At 46.6% G+C, this 21983-nt stretch overlaps 1 protein-coding gene across 6 annotated transcripts in view; it reads right to left on the bottom strand.

Moving 5' to 3' along the window:
* LOC142481321 (importin-8-like) overlaps positions 1-21280 on the bottom strand; it is a 33740-nt gene extending 12460 nt beyond the window's left edge. For 4 of the 6 annotated variants that reach the window (XM_075582783.1, XM_075582784.1, XM_075582781.1 and 1 more), the window contains exons 1-6: positions 21197-21280; positions 19781-19946; positions 19307-19467; positions 13926-14051; positions 13695-13761; positions 10487-10612 (exon numbers count right to left, since the gene is read on the bottom strand). In XM_075582783.1, the coding sequence (XP_075438898.1) occupies positions 10487-10612; positions 13695-13761; positions 13926-14051; positions 19307-19467; positions 19781-19805 (505 nt within the window). In that variant the 5' untranslated portion in view covers positions 19806-19946; positions 21197-21280. Of the gene's footprint in view, positions 1-7241; positions 9579-10486; positions 10613-13694; positions 13762-13925; positions 14052-19306; positions 19500-19780; positions 19947-21196 lie in introns of those variants that run through there. The other 2 variants (XM_075582786.1, XM_075582787.1) reach the window with 2 other exon arrangements.
* Positions 21281-21983: the final 703 nt, after the last annotated feature.

The following is a 21983-nucleotide window of genomic DNA, read 5'->3' as shown; positions in this document are numbered from 1 at the left end:
ACAGCTCGAAATTGTCAATGAGTTCTTGTGATACAGTGTGGTGGAACCCGACTCCCTCAGTAAAGATGTTAAAGCCTCACAGTATAATTCTTCCTGCATCTCCTCTTCCAGTCCACGTGCTCATCTCTCTCCTCTCTCCTGTTCCTGCTGTCCACATGCTCATCTCCTTAGCACGTGGACTGGAAGAGGAGATGCAGGAAGAATTATGCTGTGAGGCATAATTATATATATATATATATACACACATGTAGATGGGATGATGGGATCATGAAGCGAGAATGAAACACGTGTTGGGGCGTCTATTTTTCCCTGACTCCCCGGCGGATGGACCCCTCAATTGGAAGATCTTTACCCTTTGGACATTTTACTATCACAGTGTGGCATGGATGGTCTCATGGACTATGGTAACTGATGTGAACTGTTAACCATTGTTGATCCCATACTAACAGTCTCCTTTTGGTACTATGCCTGGTTTGCCTTGATTATACCAACTGCATTTACGGTGTATGTATATATAGCCCTGGTAGGTTTGGGCTATTATTCTGTCCTCCTTTTGTGCAATAATCCCTGGTAACAGCAGGTTTGCCAGTAGTTAAGATGGGTTCTCCCCACTCACTGCAGATCAGTGAGGCAGAGAAAGCAGTGCAGTCAGGCCTGTGTCCAATAAGGGACAGGGGCGGGCTCTTGTATCTGTCTTAATGATCTGCATTTCCTGTATTGAGTCAGTTGCTCCTACCCTGAGAGGAGCTGAGTCTTACCTAACCGAGCTGTCAGGGACCTGGCAGGCTTGAGGCCCTCCCCCTGGGAGAGGCTGGTAGACTTTTCCCACTACTCTGATAGGGGGTAGTGGAAGAGCTAGGCCTGCTTCCAGGGTCCTGACTGGGAGTGAAAGGCCAGGGTCATCCTGAGGGAGAACTCCTGAGAAGTACTGCTGTGACTGTGTATGCTGTACAGTGTGCTGCAGAGGAAATAAAGTGTTCCTGATTATAAAGAAGCGGTTGTGAGACTGGAATCTCTCATCCCTGAGTGGGACGTTCTATTCCAGGGATTCCACCCCATATCCTGGGGCCTGCAATAGATGGAGGCACTGTCGCCGTGAGTACGTCCTGGGTATGTCCCCAGAAGCCTGTCCTGACCTTCCCCATAATACCATCAAGCGGGAGACTCAGGAGTCCTGTAAGCCAACAGGTGCGCCACACTATTATGCCTTGTAACCAGAGTAGTATTTGGCCTAGGAGACCCTATTTGCGATTGGGTGGGGGAATACCCGTTACAATTGGAGGCACTGCTGAGATAATCAGGACAGGCTTTCAGCGACACAAAACAGAAAGATTGAAATAATACGTCCAGAACCAGTGCTGCTGAAAGGGAGAAGTCTAGGGGTAGTCAGGAGAACGAAAAAACCTCGAAAAGCACGCCCTAGACTGCCCTAAAGGGTGAATAGATCTGGAGACGAGGCTATTGCTGTTCGAGTCAAACCTGAGGTGGGTAGTCAGGATGCCTAGGGGGTGGCCTGGTTAACGCAATTAAGAGGGACCCCTGGATAGGAACCACAATACTGGCAGCCAAGAGGGGGAGACACAAGAGTACTGCACAGGGAAGAGCCCAGAGTACTACTAGCCAGTAGCCAGACTATGAACCGCAGAGCACGTGTACTGGACTGTTATCGTGTGCAGTATACAAAGAAAGAGTTTTGCCTAGCCTGGGGTATGCCGAGTTCACCACTTGCCAGAGGCTACATGTATTGCAGTGTTCACAAGAGAGCGAGTTCCCTGCCAAACAGTGAGGGTTGTGCTACAGCAGCGGCAAAGTTTATTTGAGCATTTGCCTGTTTTGTGCCCCTTATGAACGGGGCTTATTCCGGCTGGCGCCAAAACGGAGCCGCGAGCGAGCCGCATCTTCCCCTTCCCGCGCGTTTAATTTAAATGCCCCCCTCCCCTTCCCCTCCCCTTCCCCGAACCTCTGGCTGCTCCCCTGGCTTGCGCAAAGCTGCGCGCAGCGTCCCCCTTACCTCTGCTGCCTCTGCAGCCTTAGGGGATGCCGGGGAACCCTGGGCCGTGTGACCGGCGCCAGAGTGACGCGCTGCACGCGCCAGGGAAATCCCCAAATGAGCCGCCGGCTCCCCCACACCGCGGCTACGGCCGTGCTCAGATAAACATTGTCGCCACTGTACAGTGAAAATTGTGGGTTCACCTAAGATGGCGGCTGCTATATGCGATAGTGCACCGCGCGGTGCAAAGAAGCTAAAATGGCGTTTCCCGCCGAGTTTGGATGACGCACGTGCTGCGTGCAAAAAGACTGAGCAGATTATTTGCAGAGATTTGGCCGGGTCTGGCGCGAAAGCTAGAGCCCCGCCTATGTGCAGGAAGTGGCACGAAAGCAGGAGCCGCGGCCCCCTGCCCTGTGACTGGCTCAGCGAAGAGTCCACATCATGAGGTAACACCCAGTGACCCTCCTCTAATCTCCACCAGAGGGAGGGGTCACAGTGAAAGCCAGAGTCACGCCTTACTATCGAGTGCCCCTCCTCTAATCTGCACCAGAGGGAGGGGGCACAATGAGAGACAATCCCAGAGCTTTACCCAAACTGAAGGAGGAGCTGGATGCGAGCTGCTGCAACCTCAGACTGATGGAACATGGCGGGCCAGAGGAGTGAGCTACCCCTTTCTTTTGTGCCCGTGTATACATAAAGTAAGAGCAGGCGATATGGACTTTGCCTATTACTCGCTGCCAGAAGGTTTCCTGGATGTACTCACTGATGGGATCACAGCTTGCGGTGTTTGGGCCCTGACTGTGCATGCCTGGGAGAAGACCTTGCTTGGGGGGCTATTTTCTTTGTGAATGGGGAAAGCCATCTTGTGTCTAGCCCGCTAATGCCTACCATTGGGGTGTACCAAGCCCCGACGACTTAGACAAGTCCCGAGCCGGTTCCAGAGACCGCAACCCAAATGCTACCGGGTGAGGTGATTGAACCTGACGAGGCCAGAGCCGGTCCTCTGGTGTCAGCAAAGCCTGATGACCCAGCGGTTATGCTATGCGATGTGGGCCATGTCGATGTTACCCATGCGAAGGGCCCGTGCGCCCCAACAAACGTTCCTTAGGGTCTGTGCACCACGGTTCCAGAGGCGGAACTCACGATGGTGGAACCCACGGAAGAGACAGTGACTGCCCAGGGAGGATGGGGATCGCTATCGCTGGTGGCGCAGAAGCGGGACCGCTTCGTGCCGATTGCCGCCAGTGACTGCGAAGGGCCCCAATGTCATTCCCCTGTGGAGATGTCCCTACCTGCATCGTCGGACGATGAGCGTGATAGCAGTTCAGCGGGGGTGAGGCGCCTACCGGCGGACCCCTACAGCGGTGCTGCAAGAAGAGAGCCACTTACTTGTGATGTGGAGCGGGCTCCGATGGAGGAGGCCTTAGAAGAGGCCCCGACCAAGGCTGCGGCGAAGGAGTCCGGAGATGAGGCCCATCCCAGCGCCTACTTCCGCAAGAAAGACAGCGTCGAGCTCCCGGTACCCCGTTCTGCGGATGATGTACTTCCTGTGCGGGACCGGACACAAGATTACGCGACCTCGCGAGAGGATGACGTCACTTACAAGGCGACCTCCAGAGTGGACTGGGACTGTGCTGCGACCGCTCCGGTGAGTAGCGTCCTCTCCAGGCGAGAAATGGACCACTACATTTACAGGGTGGTAGACCAAGGGAAACGCTGGCCTGTCGTGGCTGCGTCCAAGCAACCAACGTCCCCTGCGGTAGGCCGTGGCCTAGCTGAAGCCAAGGACTTTGCCCCGGATACTGTTGCTTCCTATGCCCCAGTCTCTGGCCCCATTACCCCTGCCATTGCCCCTGTCCCATCTGGTTCGGATTTCAGATACAGTCACCACGGGTCACTGGGTGAACAGGGGGTCCCCAAGCCATTCACTGATTACAAGGACTGGGTGGGTTTGGTTCAGGTCTCTGGGGAATTGGGTAATGATGTTGTTCATATTGTACCTGTTGCTCGGGTAAAACCCTATGTACCTCCAGTGTCTGACAGAGTTGCCAGAAATCACCAAAAGTCATTACTTTATTTTCACCACTCAGTAGAGGGGGGAATTGAGTTTGAAATGGGTTTCCACTGATGAGGACAGGGGATATAGTTCTGATAATGAAGAAAGGGAGCCTTTCATCTCCAGGAGATGCCTTAAGAAAGTGTATGGGCATGATCCTCTCCGACCATTAGCACCCATGTCTAAATTATGGGATGATTGTAGGTGTCCAGTATGCCACCCCAAGTGTTATGGTACTTCTGCTCCAAACCCAGTGGACAATGCTGTGCGCAGGCCACCCTAAGAGGGTATAGCTAGTACAAGTGAATACATATCCTGAGGGTAGTAAAGGAACCTGATCCCAGGTATTACTGTTAGTAGCGGATTCTCCACGTTGGGAGTAATACTATTTTTTTGTGTCACCATCTAAGGAGGGTGTATAACCTGCAAATGTAATAACACTGTATTATGGTGAATAATATGTCATGTTATTTTGTTTTGTACAGGTTGTTCACCTGCAGGATTGACCCGCAAATTTAGGTCCAAGTGGGGACCATTGGATTCCACCAGAGGGAGAGTATAGTCCTGGTAGGTTTGGGCTATTATTCTGTCCTCCTTTTGTGCAATAATCCCTGGTAACAGCAGGTTTGCCAGGAGTTAAGATGGGTTCTCCCCACTCACTGCAGATCAGTGAGGCAGAGAAAGCAGTGCAGTCAGGCCTGTGTCCAATAAGGGACAGGGGCGGGCTCTTGTTGTATCTGTCTTAATGATCTGCATTTCCTGTATTGAGTCAGTTGCTCCTACCCTGAGAGGAGCTGAGTCTTACCTAACCGAGCTATCAGGGACCTGGCAGGCTTGAGGCCCTCCCCCTGGGAGAGGCTGGTAGACTTTTCCCACTACTCTGATAGGGGGTAGTGGAAGAGCTAGGCCTGCTTCCAGGGCCCTGACTGGGAGTGAAAGGCCATGGTCATCCTGAGGGAGAACTCCTGAGAAGTACTGCTGTGACTGTGTATGCTGTACAGTGTGCTGCAGAGGAAATAAAGTGTTCCTGATTATAAAGAAGCGGTTGTGAGACTGGAATCTCATCCCTGAGTGGGACGTTCTATTCCAGGGATTCCACCCCATATCCTGAGGCCTGCAATAGATGGAGGCACTGTCACCGTGAGTACGTACTGGGTATGTCCCCAGAAGCCTGTCCTGACCTTCCCCATAATACCATCAAGCGGGAGACTCAGGAGTCCTGTAAGCCAACAGGTGCGCCACACTATTATGCCTTGTAACCAGAGTAGTATTTGCCCTAGGAGACCCTATTTGCGATTGGGTGGGGGAATACCCGTTACATATATAACATATGTATTTGACATCAGCATGTATTAGGCAATTTGGTGCATGTGTTATCTATGCTTGCTGTGTGGTTTTATATTTACTTGGGGTGAGGCCGGCCTTGTAGGTTCAAGGGGTTATTGTAAACCCCTTGTTCTACATATATCTTGTGCTTATTGGCTTTTTTCCCTTGCCTTGTGTATTAGGGGTCCATCAGTATCTTCAAAGCGGATTTCCCCTGTCTGATACATATTCTATCACAGGAGGATGTCAGGGTTTGTTTTAATATTTTTTGTATTTTATATTTGATTATTTGTGCTGTTAAATAAATCATAATTTTCTTTGATATTTGTTCTGAGTATACTTGAGTGCTGAGTTGGGACGCTTTTCTTTTTCTTTTCATTGTTATATTACTTCTAGTCCATAGCGTTAGTGGTTATTATATTACTAATTTAAGTACTCATTATTTGCTTAGTCTGTTGCAAGCAGTTTGTCTTGTTGATAGAGATATAGATTTATATCTCTATATATATATCTATATATCAACCCCGTTATAGCGCAATCCGCTATAATGCGGATCTGCTTATAACGCGGTTTGGGCATGGACCCCGAATGTAAAAAAATTATTATTTTTTTTTTTTAAATGTAAGGTTTTTTTTTGCACGCACACACACTCACAGCACGCACACACACTCACAGCACACATACACACTCACAGCACACACTCACAGCACACACTGCTCACTGCACACACTGCTCACTGCACACACTGCTCACTGCACACACTGCTCACTGCACACACTGCTCACTGAACACACTGCTCACTGAACACACAGCACACACACACTCACAGCATACACTCACAGCACACTGCATACACTCACAGCATCTCACACAGTCAAATACGCACACAAACACACACACACAGAAACACACTGTCTCTATAAGGGAGCTTGCTCTCGCAAGACGAAAGCAGAAGCAGGAAGCAGAGACAGGGAGAAGAGCTGCCAGATGCCGGGTAAGTGCTGCGTGCTGTTGCCGCTGCCCCACCGGGTCTGGGAAGGCTGGGAGTGTTCTTAGGTTTCCCCCTCCGGCGGGCACAGTACCACCATAAAACCCCCGAGGACCGCACTATAAAGAGGTTAAGCTGTAGATATAGATTTATTTTTTTAACGGCAACTTAAACTGCAGCTTTACAATAGGCAGCCATACTTTGAGAAGCAGTATTTTCACCGATCACGGGCGAATGGATTGATCGGCAGCTTAAATAATTAGATTTTCTTAAAATTCAAGAAACTCCTGCATTGATTAAACTGAGCACGAGGGAGATTTTAGTCACAGTTCACTCCCTCAGAATTGGTCGTCACACAATAATATTCAGGAGCTAAACCTATTTTTGTTCTTACAAACACAACCTGAATGGAGTAAAATCTCCTGAGAAACAGGAGAGACAATTCCGACTCATTATTTTCTTCTTAATTCACACATGAAAACAACTGCATTGCTATGCAGCACCCTAAAGGATTTGAGAACATTTGTAGCAAACAAAACATTTCTGGTGTTATGGGTCTCGGCTACATTTCTCAGGCGCTACATTGAGAACTGGTCTAGTACATTTTGTCATGGCTGTCCATCTGCACTTCGCCGCTACTCACCCCGTTGCCGGGATGCTCAGCCGCCGGCCGCTTTGCCACTAAGGTAAGTCCCGACATCTAACACTTACCCTAAAAAAAACCAAACCAACGCTACTTCTACCATAAAAACTTGAACCCCTACCCTTAATCCACTTTACCCTAAACTCTTACCCCAAACCTCCTACCATAAACCCCCTAACTAAGCCCTTACCCTAAAACCCCTTACATTAACCCCCTACCCTAACCGCTAAAGCCCCTTTAAATTAACCCCCTACCTCAACTAGTAAAACTCAATTTAGACGCGGCTGCCAGCGAAGGTTCCAGTGGCAGATCGGCCGCAGAGGGACCCTCCGCCGCAGCCAAACGATGGCAGTCATTTGATGTTATCGTCTGATAAATTGTGTTCCCTTGTTTTTTTTTAAAATGTTTAAATCATTATAGTTTACTTAGTTTCTAAAATAACTTGGTTCTCTCCCTTTTGTAGGGTCTTCTGGTTCATTTTTGTTCCGTTATATAGATAAAGTTGGCAGAGTTATTCTTGGTCATTATGTTTCATGACTATGCCAGTTTTAATCTGCTGATAAGATGCCTATTGCAGTATTATTTGCTTCCTGGGTTCAGTCTTGGCTGTCCAGGTAAGAAGCATGATGTGTCGTGGGTGCTTTCCCCGTTTTTTTTGTCTCGTGCCGGTCACAAAGTTGGCATGGTTACTCTACTCCTGTGTTTCGGCTTCCTACCAACTCTTTTTTTGCTTGCTCAAATGTATTTTCCCTTGCGGTTTATTTTTCGATCAAATGCGTCTCAACAGGTTATTCTGGGGGAGGCGGGGATGGGGGGGGCTAATGCTATGCCACTCAACATAACCTTCACTGCATAGTCTCATGTCTTTGCTTATGATAATCCATCAACATAAGAGATTTAATAGCCCTCAGAAACGTAGACTAGCTACTGTATATCTAACTATAGAACAGAAGCAGCGGACGTCGTTTTTATACAAGAAACGCATTTTAGCAGACGTTCTTCAGCTACTTATTTTCATCAGCAATACTCCCAGGTGTTTCTCTCCTCAGCACCAGCGAAGAGAGATAGTGGTTGCCATTCTGACAAATGATAATATCTCTTTTAAAATCAAACCAGATTAAAACAAAAAAAGAGGGCAGATACATTTTTCTGGTTTGTATGCAACCGTAGGTGGTCCTCTGGTAATATTAGCCAAGGTTTACGCTTCTATCGCTTCGAAAGTTCTCTTTTTTGAGAGCACCTTTTCTTTATTAGAGGACATCAAAAAAGGTCTCATCATGGGTGGTCACTTTAAAACTGTCCTTAACACTAAATTTGATTGGTTAAAAGATCTGGAATTGGTAGACATTTGGAGGAACTTGCACCCATTGGCCATAGATGATACTTTTGTCTCAGTGCCACATAAATCATACTCTTGAATTGACATGTTGACATGTACTTGGTGGATACGCGCTTGGCCTCTCAGATTCAGCAGTCGCGTATTCAGATTACATGGTCGGATCATGCTACGATAGATATTCTTATCAATCTGGCCCCGCGCAACATGATTCATCAATGGAGAGTGATCACATCTGTTATGCATCCCCAGGTATTATTACAATGAAAAAATGACCTTGACTTCTCCGACACAAACTGCTCAACTGTATGGGAAGCGTACAAAGTAATCAGAGGTTCGTTTGTAAAAATCGCCTCTCATATGAGATAAAGGTAGAATGAAGAGAATTGAAGCTTTAAACTGGGAGCGCTCTCGTTTGGGGACTAGCCATAAATTCACTCAGGATTTTTTTTTTATAGCAATAATTAAAATTTGTGGTGAATAATTGTATTTAATGTCTATCAGATAAAACTGCACAGGCCATGAGATGGACCTCCCAGAAATATTATGAAAGGTATAATAAAGGTGTGTGTGTGTGTTTAAATTTTTTTTTGCAGTTCCCATGAAATAATAAATATACATTTTTTATAAAATATTTGCGTGGGATCTCTTATTGTAACTACTGTATGTTATTTAGAGTTTAGTCTAATTAGTCTACACAGTGCAAAATCTACATCTGTTGCTGTTGTGTGCAGGCACAAAAGGATTTCTCTTTGCCCTCAGTCTGATTCGTTGCTGAGGGGTCATGTGACCCTTCAGCGCGCTTGAAAATCACTTTTGCCTGTCTCCCCAAGCGCTGAGCATTGGCAAGCGCTGAGCATTGGCAAGCGTACGTCCACATGCACAGCGCCAGAGTGGACAGGCACATTTTATTACATTAATGTGATCGCTCCAAGTGCGCGTCGCGGCAGCACCCCGAGACCCACCTTAAAACACACATGCTTAAAGAAGCGTATGAGAAGCTCCGTGATTAATACTGTACCTGATACATATACCTTGACCCCCTGCAGATACACTTACCAGAACGCCCTCCTACTGTCTCTGTACATTCTTCCTACCTACCAATTAGATTGTAAGCTCATTGGAGCAGGGATTCCTCTTCCTTAATGTTACTTTTATGTCTGAAGCACTTATTCCCATCGTGTCATTTATATTGGTTGTTATTTATATGATTGTCGTTTGTATTACTACTGTGAAGCGCTATATAAATAAAGACATACATACAAGAACAGCACGATAACAGAACTCATAAGTGTCAACTGCATAAAATAATGGGAGACCCCAATATAGCGTCCGTGCATGCAAGACGATAAACCAGAGAGAAGAAAGTAATATCAGCACGGCCACCAGAATAAAGACTCAGATCCTTGGAAGGAAATGCATCAGCCATCCTCGTAGGGAATAGCAAATTGAAATTGGCCTGGACAACGTCACTCAAACTGACCCAGAATATTGTGGATTGCAGATATGCGTGAAGGAAAACTAAAGATGAATGATTCCAAACAAGAAAACAGTCAAATAAAGTAAGTCTTCACATCCCGATTGTAATTTAGGGGTTCAGAGAGGCAAGGGACAGCGCAGTAGGCAAACAATTCAAATTTAGGAATACTTGCGAGTCTCTTAGCATCGCCATTTTGAAACAACTCTTAGCATCTCTCAGGGAAAGAAGTGTCCTCCTCCCGAGCATCAATACAGACTTTGTATCAGACAAGTTAGGTCCAAAATAGGCCTCAGAAGCCTGCCAGCCTGTAGTAAAATTTTAAAAAAAGTGACTGCTCTCTGTAAGGTGGACGGGTCTCTGCTGCCAAGTATTCCGGAGGTCACGCATACAAACACCACGATGTGCAGCTTCATCAGGCCCCGAGGAGGCACTTTTTATTTATACTACAAGCCGCGGCCTTACTTGGACTGATTTGTTTTTATCCCTTTTTCCTTCCCGTTTACCCTCTCCTTGGTCTTTTTGTATAAATGTCTTACTACTATAATTTATGTTGGGTCCCTTTACCCTTCTCTTCTGTAAGCCCAAAATCTTGCAAATAAACAGTTATTAGAAAAAAAATTGATCAGTTAGACAAGGGCAAATAAACGAAACTTGAATTATCTCGAACCTGTAAAGTATTCATAGGAATCCCTCTGAAATACTTCAAACAAGATGCCTAGAAGCTGCCACATCTGAGAGGAGATGGTCTGGTTGGTCAGACTGTATGCCAAAGACAGGATCTCCTCATAAAACTCTGCAAGAAATAAAAGGAATTCACAAAGATAGAACCAATTAACACTTTAATCTCACCAAATCCTAGCTATAGAAGTCAATAGGAAGTCCCGTCTGTTTATGTCAGTGTGTCACATTGCAGAGACTGCTTTCATGGGTCATAGGTTCCATCTGTGTCACCCTGTGGACAGAATCCACAGATCAATAGATCCCTTCTTTCTGCTGCAGAACAAACTGATTCCATGGGCGCTTTCTGACTGACTCAGCAGTTGAAAGACATGTGATGAACGTAACATTTCTTGGTCTCTAAATATGGATTCTGTGGTTCTTATGATGATCACCTATAAAAATATTTTTTTTTAAAAGAAGACGATCCGTTGAAGACAACAGTTTTTTTGTAAGAGAATTGAAAACGATTGAAATAATTCAAAGTCTTCGTTACTTGTCCTTAAACTGTCATTCCCTATACTCTAATAAAACCATGCCATACTTTAAAAATACTTTTAAGTCTTCTGAAGTTTAGGGGAAGAAGTGGTAGGTTACATTGAAATAAAATGAGATATATCATCTCGTATGAAATGAACGGGAATAAGGGAAGGCTTACATTGAATTTACATTTAAGACACACTAGCACCGCCTACCTGTTCCTGCAAAGTACTATGGCCGACTCTAAACTCCAGTTTTGAAGCTAAGTCACTGTGTTCGCAAAAATGCAAATAAATGCTGGGGATTTACACGTAATTTCTCGCAGTCACGGGGACAGTAAACCTGACTACATCCCTACACATCCGCTTCTTCCCCACTGACCAGACGGATGCATCTTGGCACTAGGGAACCAAATCTTCTCTTTTGCTTAGCAACAGGGAAGACAAAGGCAAAGTGTACCAAAAAATAAACCCTGTGAGGAACAAATCTACCCCCTTGACAGGTACAACTAAAAATGGGGGTTTAAAGGAGAGCAGGGAGCCATATAAAGGGTGCTGGGTTCTCATTTGTTAAAAGATGAAACCTCCACCCCCCAACTGGGCAGGGCTTTTTCCCTTCAATTCCTAGTGGCATAGAAAGAGGAGCGATAAATTAGAATTACGGACACTAGTACTGTATAAATATTAGGCATGCATAACTCTACTCAGAGTTTGCTCTGGAGAGAGGTGATTAAAGCGTGCAGTGTCGTACACTTCAGAATAGGGCAAGTACATATCCAAGGTGTTTGAAAAATTAGAGAGAGGTTGGGTGGGAAGTGTGCAACAGCGAGTAAAGGAGAACGTAAGGATTGATTTTGGTAAACTAAATGGTGGGTCAGGAACTTGTCAACCATAATTCCCTGCATACCTGGCAATAAGGTCATAGAAAATTCAAAGGCAGAATCCAATATACTTTAGCGTACTGTACCAAGAAAAGATCTCTGTGTATATGGCATACGCTGATCTAAAAATTAGCCTAGGTAAGCACTGGAATTTCATTTGCCGTGGGAGAGAGATAGTCAGAAGGAAAAAGGTTGGTGGTTACTGGATTTATTTATTTATAAAATGTTTTACCAGGAAGTAATACACTGAGCGTTACCTCTTGTTTTCAAGTATGTCCTAGGCACAGAGTTATGATGTGAAATACATGGTTACAAATACTGTACATAGTTACATTAAGTGAACAGGGTTATACATTATATACAAGACATTGATCCAAGTCATTTCCAGTTTGGAAGGAGATATCCCCAAAAGAAAACTTAGAGTAGTGGTGATCTATAGAATGGCATGACCGGTGTATGGATAGGGGAAGCAGACACTGATTTTGACCATTCTAAATCTCCAGGAAGAATATACCATACTCAAGCTACGATATTCTTAGAACACATTCGTTAAAAAGGATATATCAGAACTAAACTACAGATTCTAAACTAAGAAAACCTAAAAGTAGTTGAGCCGAGTCAGATTGCTGTAAGGTCAGCCGTAAGAGGAAATACTAATCAAATTTGAACTGTTTACTTATGAAAATAAGAAAAATAGGAGATGGGGCACACGGATTTAAAAAATAATGAAAATGTATTCAAGCATGTGCTTTAATAAATGTATGCTTTAATAAATTTTCATTATTTTTGAAATCCGTGTGCCCCATCTCCTATTTTTTTTAAAAAAATATACACCTATATCAAACAATACAAAAAAAAACTTACAGGGGAGATTCTTGCTCTATGGAATTACCAACCAAGGCTGAAGAAATGTAACCTGCTGAAAATATATTCTTTATTGTAACAGCAGGGATGATGCAGAATTTGCTTGCCGTGGAGAGTGATGGAAAAGATTTCTCTTCCTCTAGAGCCGGGGTGGGCAAAGTGAGGCCTGCAGGTCGGATGATTGCCTATGGTGCAGGCGACTGAGGCAGCGTCAGTGGCAGCAGCAGCAGCTCGGCAGCTGAGACAGTAGCATGGCTGGAGCCCACCCAGGTGGTCCTAAAATGGAAGTTAGGATGGACTGAAAGTCGGGCCCAACTTCCATAAATCACTGTATGGGTGGACATCCAGCCACAGTGCCGTCACCTACGCACGCAGAGCATCTGCTGCTGCCTCCGTTGCCCGCACCCCATGTAGAGACCGGAGGAGAGGGGGAAGGGAAGTTGGGGAGAGGAGGGAGATTGAAGGACAGTGAGGGATAAAGAGGGTGAGTGAGGAGGAGCAAGGGGAGCAAGGAGGAGGAAGGGGAGGAGGAGAAAGGAGCAAGGGGATCAGAGTGAGGAGTGAATAGGGAAGATTAAAAAAAAGAAGAGTGATTATTAAAAGAGAAGAGGGAAAGTGAGTGAGAGAGTGAGGTGGGTAGGTGAGATGCCGGTTGCGAGAAGGGGAGCTATGATAAACTTTGCGAACCCCAGACTTTGTGTAGATTCTACATTATGTTTGCAGCCGGCAACGTTTACCCAAGCTTGTCAAGTGGCCCTCCAACCCCAAAAAATTGCCACCCCTGCATGATCTATAACACAAAAAAATATTATATGCAGTGTACTGTATGTGTAGTAAACCAATGTTTGGAAACCAAACAAAACCTGGGTTTGTGCATAAAGGCCAGCCAGGCTCATGAGTCCTGTTATTTAAAACATGAATATTTGAAAGATACCTATGATGTGTTTCTGCAAAACAAGGCCAATGATCTGTAAACATATTTCCTCCAACTGCTGTTTTACCTGAAAAAAAACAAAAGAGGCTACAATACCGAAAATAAAAGGTGTCCCAGTAAAGAATAATTTCCAGGCACAAACAAACACAACAGACAGTGGAAGAAAAGAGAAGGTGCTATGCGGGATCACTCAGCAGAGAGCAGTTAAAGGCAGTAGCAGAGTGCACTCACCTCATTGTAATCCTCCACCACGGTCAGGACAATATCGATTGTGTGCAGGATGCCCATGGCCTTCACTGTCTTATCCTCCACCTCTTCATACTCCTCACTCTGAAGAACCTTGACAAATATGTCAGCCTTGAAAGAAAGACACAGTGTCACACTGGTGTCAAGATGTGAAGACTAATATCACTGCAGCGTAATTGGATAACCAGGAGGTAAATTAAACTGAGGCATAATGCGGCTTATCACACATTTAGATTTTGCATCAAGAGCTTTCACATATTTGCCTTAGAAGATTAAGATGCACAAGATGGATAAAACAAGCACTAAGACTCCTAAAATAGCAGCTGATGAACCAAATATAAACCCTTGCTGTAAAGCAGCAGGGATAGCCAACTCAGGTCCTCTAGGGCCACCTACAGGTCAGCATTTAAGGATATCCGTTTCAGCACAGGTGGGCTCAACCAGTGGCTCAGTTGTTGACTGAGCCACCTGTGCTGAAGCAGGGATATCCTTAATTCCTGATCAGTTGGTGACCATTGAGGACTGCAGTTGGACACTCCTGCTGTAAAGTATGAGATATTCCTGAGTGTTTGGAATAATGGTGATGTCCGTGATGGACGGGACAGGCAGTAAGTAGGTGATGTGATGGATGCTAAAATATCCAGTTATTTTTCCCAGAATTCCAAGATTGAAATCACTTCAATATCACATTATGATTCCAAAACGACATGCATTGCAGAGAATGTTTTTACTGGACTCCAATATGCATTGCATTGACTATACCCAACATAAACGTGTTTTTCGATCCCATACAGTACCATATGTTATAGACGTCTGCTGTAACTAAAGGGTTAACATTTCTAAAGGCAGCAGTAGTTTAGCCACAGAGTATATGCCAATGTAGGAGTGGCTCAGTGAGTAAAGACCCTGACTGGCACTGAGTTTTAAGCAGGGGAACCTGGTTCAATTCCCAGTGTCAGCTCCTTGTGACCCTGGGCAAGTCACTTAATCTCCCTGTGCCTCAGGCACCAAAAACATAGAGTGTAAGCTCCATGGGGCAGGGACCTGTGCCTGCAAAATGTCTCTAAAAGGCTACGTAAAACTAGTAGCACTATACAAGAACATGCTATTACTATGATTATTAATAATGTATTCTACTCTACATATTTGCCTCTGCACCTTTCTCGTAACTTGCCCTTGAAAGCCAGGTCAAATCCATCCTGCAACATCCCTTACACACATGTAAAAGGTGCCGTGAAAGTTCAATTCTTAAGGGAAGCCTATCCAACATCCTCCTGCCCCCATACTGACACAAGCAGAGCCAAGCTGGCCCCATACTGCTCATGGAGACCAGCTTAAGAACCAATCTGGTCAGTCTCCTAGCATTATATGTTGCTAGCCCCTCGCCCAACATTACACCCTGCCCAGCCAGTCTCTCCCCCACTATACCTTGTGCGCTCACTCTCTCCTAGAATTGACTTCATAAGCTCATGTTTACAGACTCTTTTCTCTGTCAGTGTTCATAGATTTGTGCTACGTGAAGGTGAAAGAAAACGGCGCTAACTCTATTAGTGTACACTAATAATATACAGTGAATATTTTGACCAAATCAATTAATTGTTAAACAGTGATATTGTGTTCAAATAACGTGATAATATTATTGAAAGGTTCAAACCCCCTGCTCAAACCCAGCTGGTGGGGACTGGTTTCGCTAGTCCCACAAATCGTCACTCTCCAGTTGTAATCCAGGGGGAGCATGAAGGGAAAAGAACATAAAACAAGAAAAACAATCTAAGTGCAGACAATAAAATTCAAGTGATATAAATTCTGCGTTCTTTCTTGGCTCATATGTGATGTCTACTTACAAGATGTAAGTCAAAATCAAGCGGTTTTGACACTCGATGGTCTCTGCTGTGCAGGTATTCCCACCAGGTGATAGGGTCTCCAGCTCTCAGCTCCGCAGCAAAGTGTATGTAAAAGAAATACAAACCATAGTGCAGACCAGTATAATGTAAAAAAAACTAGACTTTATGGGGTTTAAAAAATGAACACTTACAATAAAAACAAGTATTTCAGGCATGTACCACAATCATTGTGATCAAAGAGAGAAGATTTTTTGGTTTACACTTCAGGCTCACCCGCCTCCTCCGGTGTGACTTGGTGTGGACCACCACTCTCAGGGACTTTGTACCTCCAGCGGTGGGCGCATTGATCCAGGTCTCTCTCCCCTCGTGGGTTCCCTCTTCTGTGGGTCAATCACCTTCCCATAACAGCTGCCCGCAGGCACTGTGGAGTTCTCCACTGGGATACAGCCTCTCGGATGGATGTTTCAGCTTCACTCGCACACCGATGCGTCACTTCCGCTCCGTCCCGATACGTCACTTCCGGTCGCGGTTCTGTGAGTATCTGTCAGTAAATTTCTCCTCTCTTCTCTCTCCTCTCTGGGCGGCTACCACTCTACGCGTTTCGCCAAAAAAGGGTGTGTGGCTTCCTCAGGAGTGTACCGCCCCCTAATCTAAGCCCACTTGTGAGAATAAGTAACATCTCCCCTATTATGGAAACAATGATAAGACACAATTTAACCCCTTCCCTGCTAGATAGAAATATGCTAATGTAATCATATACAGCATGAAAATATTCTGATTCAACCCTATATTACCACAGTTAATCCCTATTATATTACACTGTTTCCAATTTTTTTGGACAAAATTTAGATTCCATAGAATCACCCTCCTGACGATCAGATTACCCATAAAAAAAGCTATGAGTATTATCCGTTTTATCACCTCATATTGCGGTTCCAGAAAATAACAGGTTAATCCTGTCATGAGTCAGAGGTTTTTTCCCCTATTTGGAATCGCTCCTTCATGCATACAAAGGCACAGATGGTAATAAGTGCAGACCAGTTTTTTATGCACAAGTGTTCCAGATCAAATTCCAATTAAGGAAGGTATATAATGTCACCTTAGAGTAGGGGGCGGTACACTCCTGAGGAAGCCGCACACCCTTTTTTGGCGAAACGCGTAGAGTGGTAGCCGCCCAGAGAGGAGAGAGAAGAGAGGAGAAATTTACTGACAGATACTCACAGAACCGCGACCGGAAGTGACGTATCGGGACGGAGCGGAAGTGACGCATCGGTGTGCGAGTGAAGCTGAAACATCCATCCGAGAGGCTGTATCCCAGTGGAGAACTCCACAGTGCCTGCGGGCAGCTGTTATGGGAAGGTGATTGACCCACAGAAGAGGGAACCCACGAGGGGAGAGAGACCTGGATCAATGCGCCCACCGCTGGAGGTACAAAGTACCTGAGAGTGGTGGTCCACACCAAGTCACACCGGAGGAGGCGGGTGAGCCTGAAGTGTAAACCAAAAAATCTTCTCTCTTTGATCACAATGATTGTGGTACATGCCTGAAATACTTGTTTTTATTGTAAGTGTTCATTTTTTAAACCCCATAAAGTCTAGTTTTTTTACATTATACTGGTCTGCACTATGGTTTGTATTTCTTTTACATACACTTTGCTGCGGAGCTGAGAGCTGGAGACCCTATCACCTGGTGGGAATACCTGCACAGCAGAGACCATTGAGTGTCAAAACCGCTTGATTTTGACTTACATCTTGTAAGTAGACATCACATATGAGCCAAGAAAGAACGCAGAATTTATATCACTTGAATTTTATTGTCTGCACTTAGATTGTTTTTCTTGTTTTATGTTCTTTTCCCTTCATGCTCCCCCTGGATTACAACTGGAGAGTGTTCATAGATTGCCACATTGCATTATTGTCTCTCACCTTCTGTTACTACCTTACACAATATCTTGCTGCCTTATAATCTTATACTATATTTGTGAAAGCACTGTATGCCTGTCTGGATGTCTGCATGGTCTCTGTCCCTAGGGGAAATCTCATTGGTCCCTTGGCCCACCCTCCCCCGCACACCTCTCATTGGCCTGAGGCGGAGTGACGGGCCAAAGGACACACACACACACACACACACACACCCCTCTCTCTCTCTGTCCTCTCCCCCCAAACCATCACACTCACCTCCCCCCCTCCCCGGTGCTCCACTCAGCTCCCCCCCCCGGTGCTCCGCTCAGCTCCCCCCCCGGTGCTCCGCTCAGCTCCCCCCCGGTGCTCCGCTCAGCTCCCCCCCGGTGCTCCGCTCAGCTTTCCCCCCCTGTGCTCCGCTCAGCTCCCCCCCCTGTGCTCCGCTCAGCTCCCCCCCCGGTGCTCCGCTCAGCTCCCCCCCCGGTGCTCCGCTCAGCTCCCCCCCGGTGCTCCGCTCAGCTCCCCCCCGGTGCTCCGCTCAGCTCCCCCCCGGTGCTCTGCTCACCTCCCCCCCGGTGCTCCGCTCACCTCCCCCCCGGTGCTCCGCTCACCTACCCCCGGTGCTCCAACAGGCAGTGGGCAGGCAGCCTGCAGCTGCCATGCGGCGCCTAAGATGGCGGCACCCGGAAGGACCCCCTTCCTCCCTCGCGGAGTAACTAAGATGGCGGCGGCCAGAAGGAGAGGTGACGTGTGTGTGTGTCTCACTGTGTGTGTATGTGTGTCACTGTGTGTGTGTTTGTCTCACTGTGTGTGTGTGTGTGTTTGACACTGTGTGTGTGGGGGGGGGACACTGTGTGTGTGTGTGTGTGTGTGTGTGACACTGTGTGTGTGTGGGGGGACACTGTGTGTGTGTGTGTGTGTGTGTGTGTGTGTGACACTGCGTGTGTGACACTGTGTGTGTGTGTGTGTGTGTGTGTGTGTTACACTGTGTGTGAGTGTGACACTATGTGTGTGTGTGAGTCACTGTGTGTGTGTCAGACACTCTAGGGTGGGGACCGGAGCTACGCATGGGGGGGGGGGGTCCTGTCCACTGTCCCCCCCCCTCCCATCCACTGCCCCCCCCCTCCCGTCCACTGTCCCCCCCTCCTCCTATCCACTGTCCCTCCCCCCTCCCCTCCTCCTGTCCACTGTCCCTCCCCCCCTCCCCTCCTCCTGTCCACTGTCCCTCCCCTCCTCCCCCCTACCCCCCCCTCCTCCCCCCTTCCCCCCCCCCTTCTCCTAGCGGGAAATTTAACTCATGGGCAACGCCTGGTCTTTCAGCTAGTGAAAGATAAAAATATGTATATCTCTTTATTTATATAGCACCATTAATGTACATAGTGCTTCACAGCAGTAATACACTTGACAATCTTATATAAATAACAAATAGTTCAAACAACAGATCAGTGCTCCAGACAAAAGTAACATTTAGGAAAAGGAGTTCCTGCTCCGAAGAGCTTACAATCTAATTGATAGGTAGGAAGGACGTACAGAGACAGTAGGAGGGCATTCTGGTAAGTGCTTCTGCAGGGGGCCAAGCTTAAATATACATTACATATAAAGAAAATATTTTCCCACTTACCAGATGCCTTGTCATGTCTACTGCAATGGGAGCCACCTCCTGGCTGTATTCACAGATCCTCTTCTGAATAACGTTGGTCAGGTCATCGTTCTCCGTCTCTTTGACTATGTGAAGCAGTTCTTGCATAACATGCCTGATGTATGGTCTCAAATGCTCTTTAGCTAGGAGACACAAAGCTGCAGTCAGGAAGTAACTACAAGACAACACAGCAAAGATCCAAATCACAAGACAGCCAATAATAAAGCAGCCAACCATGAGGCAGCAGCCAAATTACATGCAGCGAGAGAGCCAATCACAAGAAAGCCAAGAAAATAGAAGAAGAGGTAGCAAAAGAAAGAATGGATTCAGTGCCAAATACATGTCAGATTGATAACAGACAGAGAGTAAGGGGAGAACATTGTTAGATCCCGCAATTATCCCATCTAGGAACCATAAACAGCATAATGCTTCACAAATGTCCATCACTTGTCTTACCTGGCCCCTGGTTGCTTATCAACATCTGCAGTGCGATCGCAGCCTCCACTTTCACCGGCAGCTCTTTATCCCCAATGAGACTTTTCTTTGCCAACTCCACCGCATTTCTCAGGTTCAGCTCATTATGGAATTTTAATGTACTGAATGAGTGAAGGACCCAGCAGGACTGTAACACAAGAGAAAGAACATGTAAGACGTTGGGGTACAGCCACTCGCTTTATTTAAGTAATAATCCCTGAAGAACAGGGCATTACTGGCCAATAATGCCCTGGCTGGAAGAGTTGAAGGCCCGAGGCGAAGCCGAGGGATTTTAACCCAGCCAGGGCCTTATTGGCCAGTAATGCCCTGTTCTGAGGGGATTATTACTATTATAGGCTTATTATATATAAGGCGTAAATAATAGACATTTTTGTATAGTTAAATAGATTTTTTTAATTAAAATAAAATGGTAAATACATGAAACCACCTCTATATACTCTTACACTGCAGATATCTATATCCACACACTGCCACCCCCTCTGTGTACACACACACACACACACACACACACACAACTGCTGCTACACACACACACACACACACACACCACCTCTACACACACAAGCACACCACACACATCACAGCAGCTCTACATACACACACACACACACACACAGACACACACTGGAGCTCTAGACACACAACACAGCACCTCCTCTACACTCACAACTCAGCAGGTCTACACACACACACATCACAACAGCTCTACACACACAAACTCTGCTGCTACACACACATGCTACACCCATAAACACTGCAGCTGACACTCACACACACTGGAGCTCTATACACATAAACACAGTAGCTCTACACACACATCAGCTCTACACACACACAAACTGCTACTACACATACAACACACACACACACACACACACACACACACACACTGCACCACAATAAAAAATGCAGCAACTTACTAAAATTTGCACTCCCCCCCCACCTCTACACACAACACAGCACCTCTACAACCCCCCCACCACACACACACACAACACTGCACCTCTATACACAACACATCACCTCTACACACACAACATACACACACACAACACTGCACCTCTATACTCAGCACCTCTATACTCAGCACCTTTACACACACACACACACACACACACACACACACACACACACACACACACACACACACACACACACACTGCTGCTGCTACACACACATGCTACACCCATAAACACTGCTGCTGACACTGACACACACACACACACACACACACACACACACACACACACACACACACACTGGAGCTCTATACACACACACACACAGCACCTCTACACAGATATACAACAGCACACACACTGCTACTGAGACACACAGAAACTGCAGCCACAAACAAACAGCAGGCAGCCACTTACTTATTTGCCGACCCCCCTCTCCCCCAATTCAATTGAATCTGCTCAGAAAATCTCAGTCAGCTCGGGAGGGGGAGGAGTCAAACCGTAGCTGATACTTTTTGACCAATCCCCTGCCCTGTCTCAGAGCTGTTACTTCAATCTAACCAATCCCCCGCCCTGTCTCAGCTGTTCTGAAAGCTGATTGGCTAGAAATAAACAGATTGAAAACTGCACTTTGCAAACTGCTAAATTTCCGGGCATTACTGATTGGATAATGCCCGGAATTGTAACCAATCAGAAAGCAGGGTTTTCAATAATGCCCTGAATTTTACTGCTTTAGCTTATAACAGGGGTTGTCAAACCGCGGCTCTTCGGGCACGACCGTGCAGCTCTTCTAAGGATTTGTGGTGGCGGCGGTGAGGAGGATGCCATGCGAGGGCAGGTAAGTTTTTTTTTCTATGTTGAATGAATGGTTGCCGGGGGGCGGGACTTAGAATGCCGGCCGGGCTGCAGGGGATTGGCTGCAAGTCAGAGGGTGCCGGGGGCGGGACTTACGCTTCCGTCTGCAGAGCACACGTGGTGTGTGTGTCTCTGCCCGCTCATGGCTCCTCTGCGCAGTGTCTCCCCCCCCTCTGCCCACCTGGGGTGATAGCAGGTGGGTTTTTGTGCCTTTGCCTCCACGTTTGCCTCCTGTCCTGGTGCTCCCTTCCCCCCCGGTCCCCTTGGTGCGGGAGATGGGCGCGGGAGCGGGCAGTGGTGGCTGCCCGGGGTGATAGGCTGCCTGCTGGGGGAGGGGGGCGTCCCGGCG

Source organism: Ascaphus truei, unplaced genomic scaffold (assembly GCF_040206685.1).
Source record: "Ascaphus truei isolate aAscTru1 unplaced genomic scaffold, aAscTru1.hap1 HAP1_SCAFFOLD_2512, whole genome shotgun sequence".
Taxonomy (NCBI): domain Eukaryota; kingdom Metazoa; phylum Chordata; class Amphibia; order Anura; family Ascaphidae; genus Ascaphus; species Ascaphus truei.
This window is presented reverse-complemented; position numbering and strand designations above follow the sequence as displayed.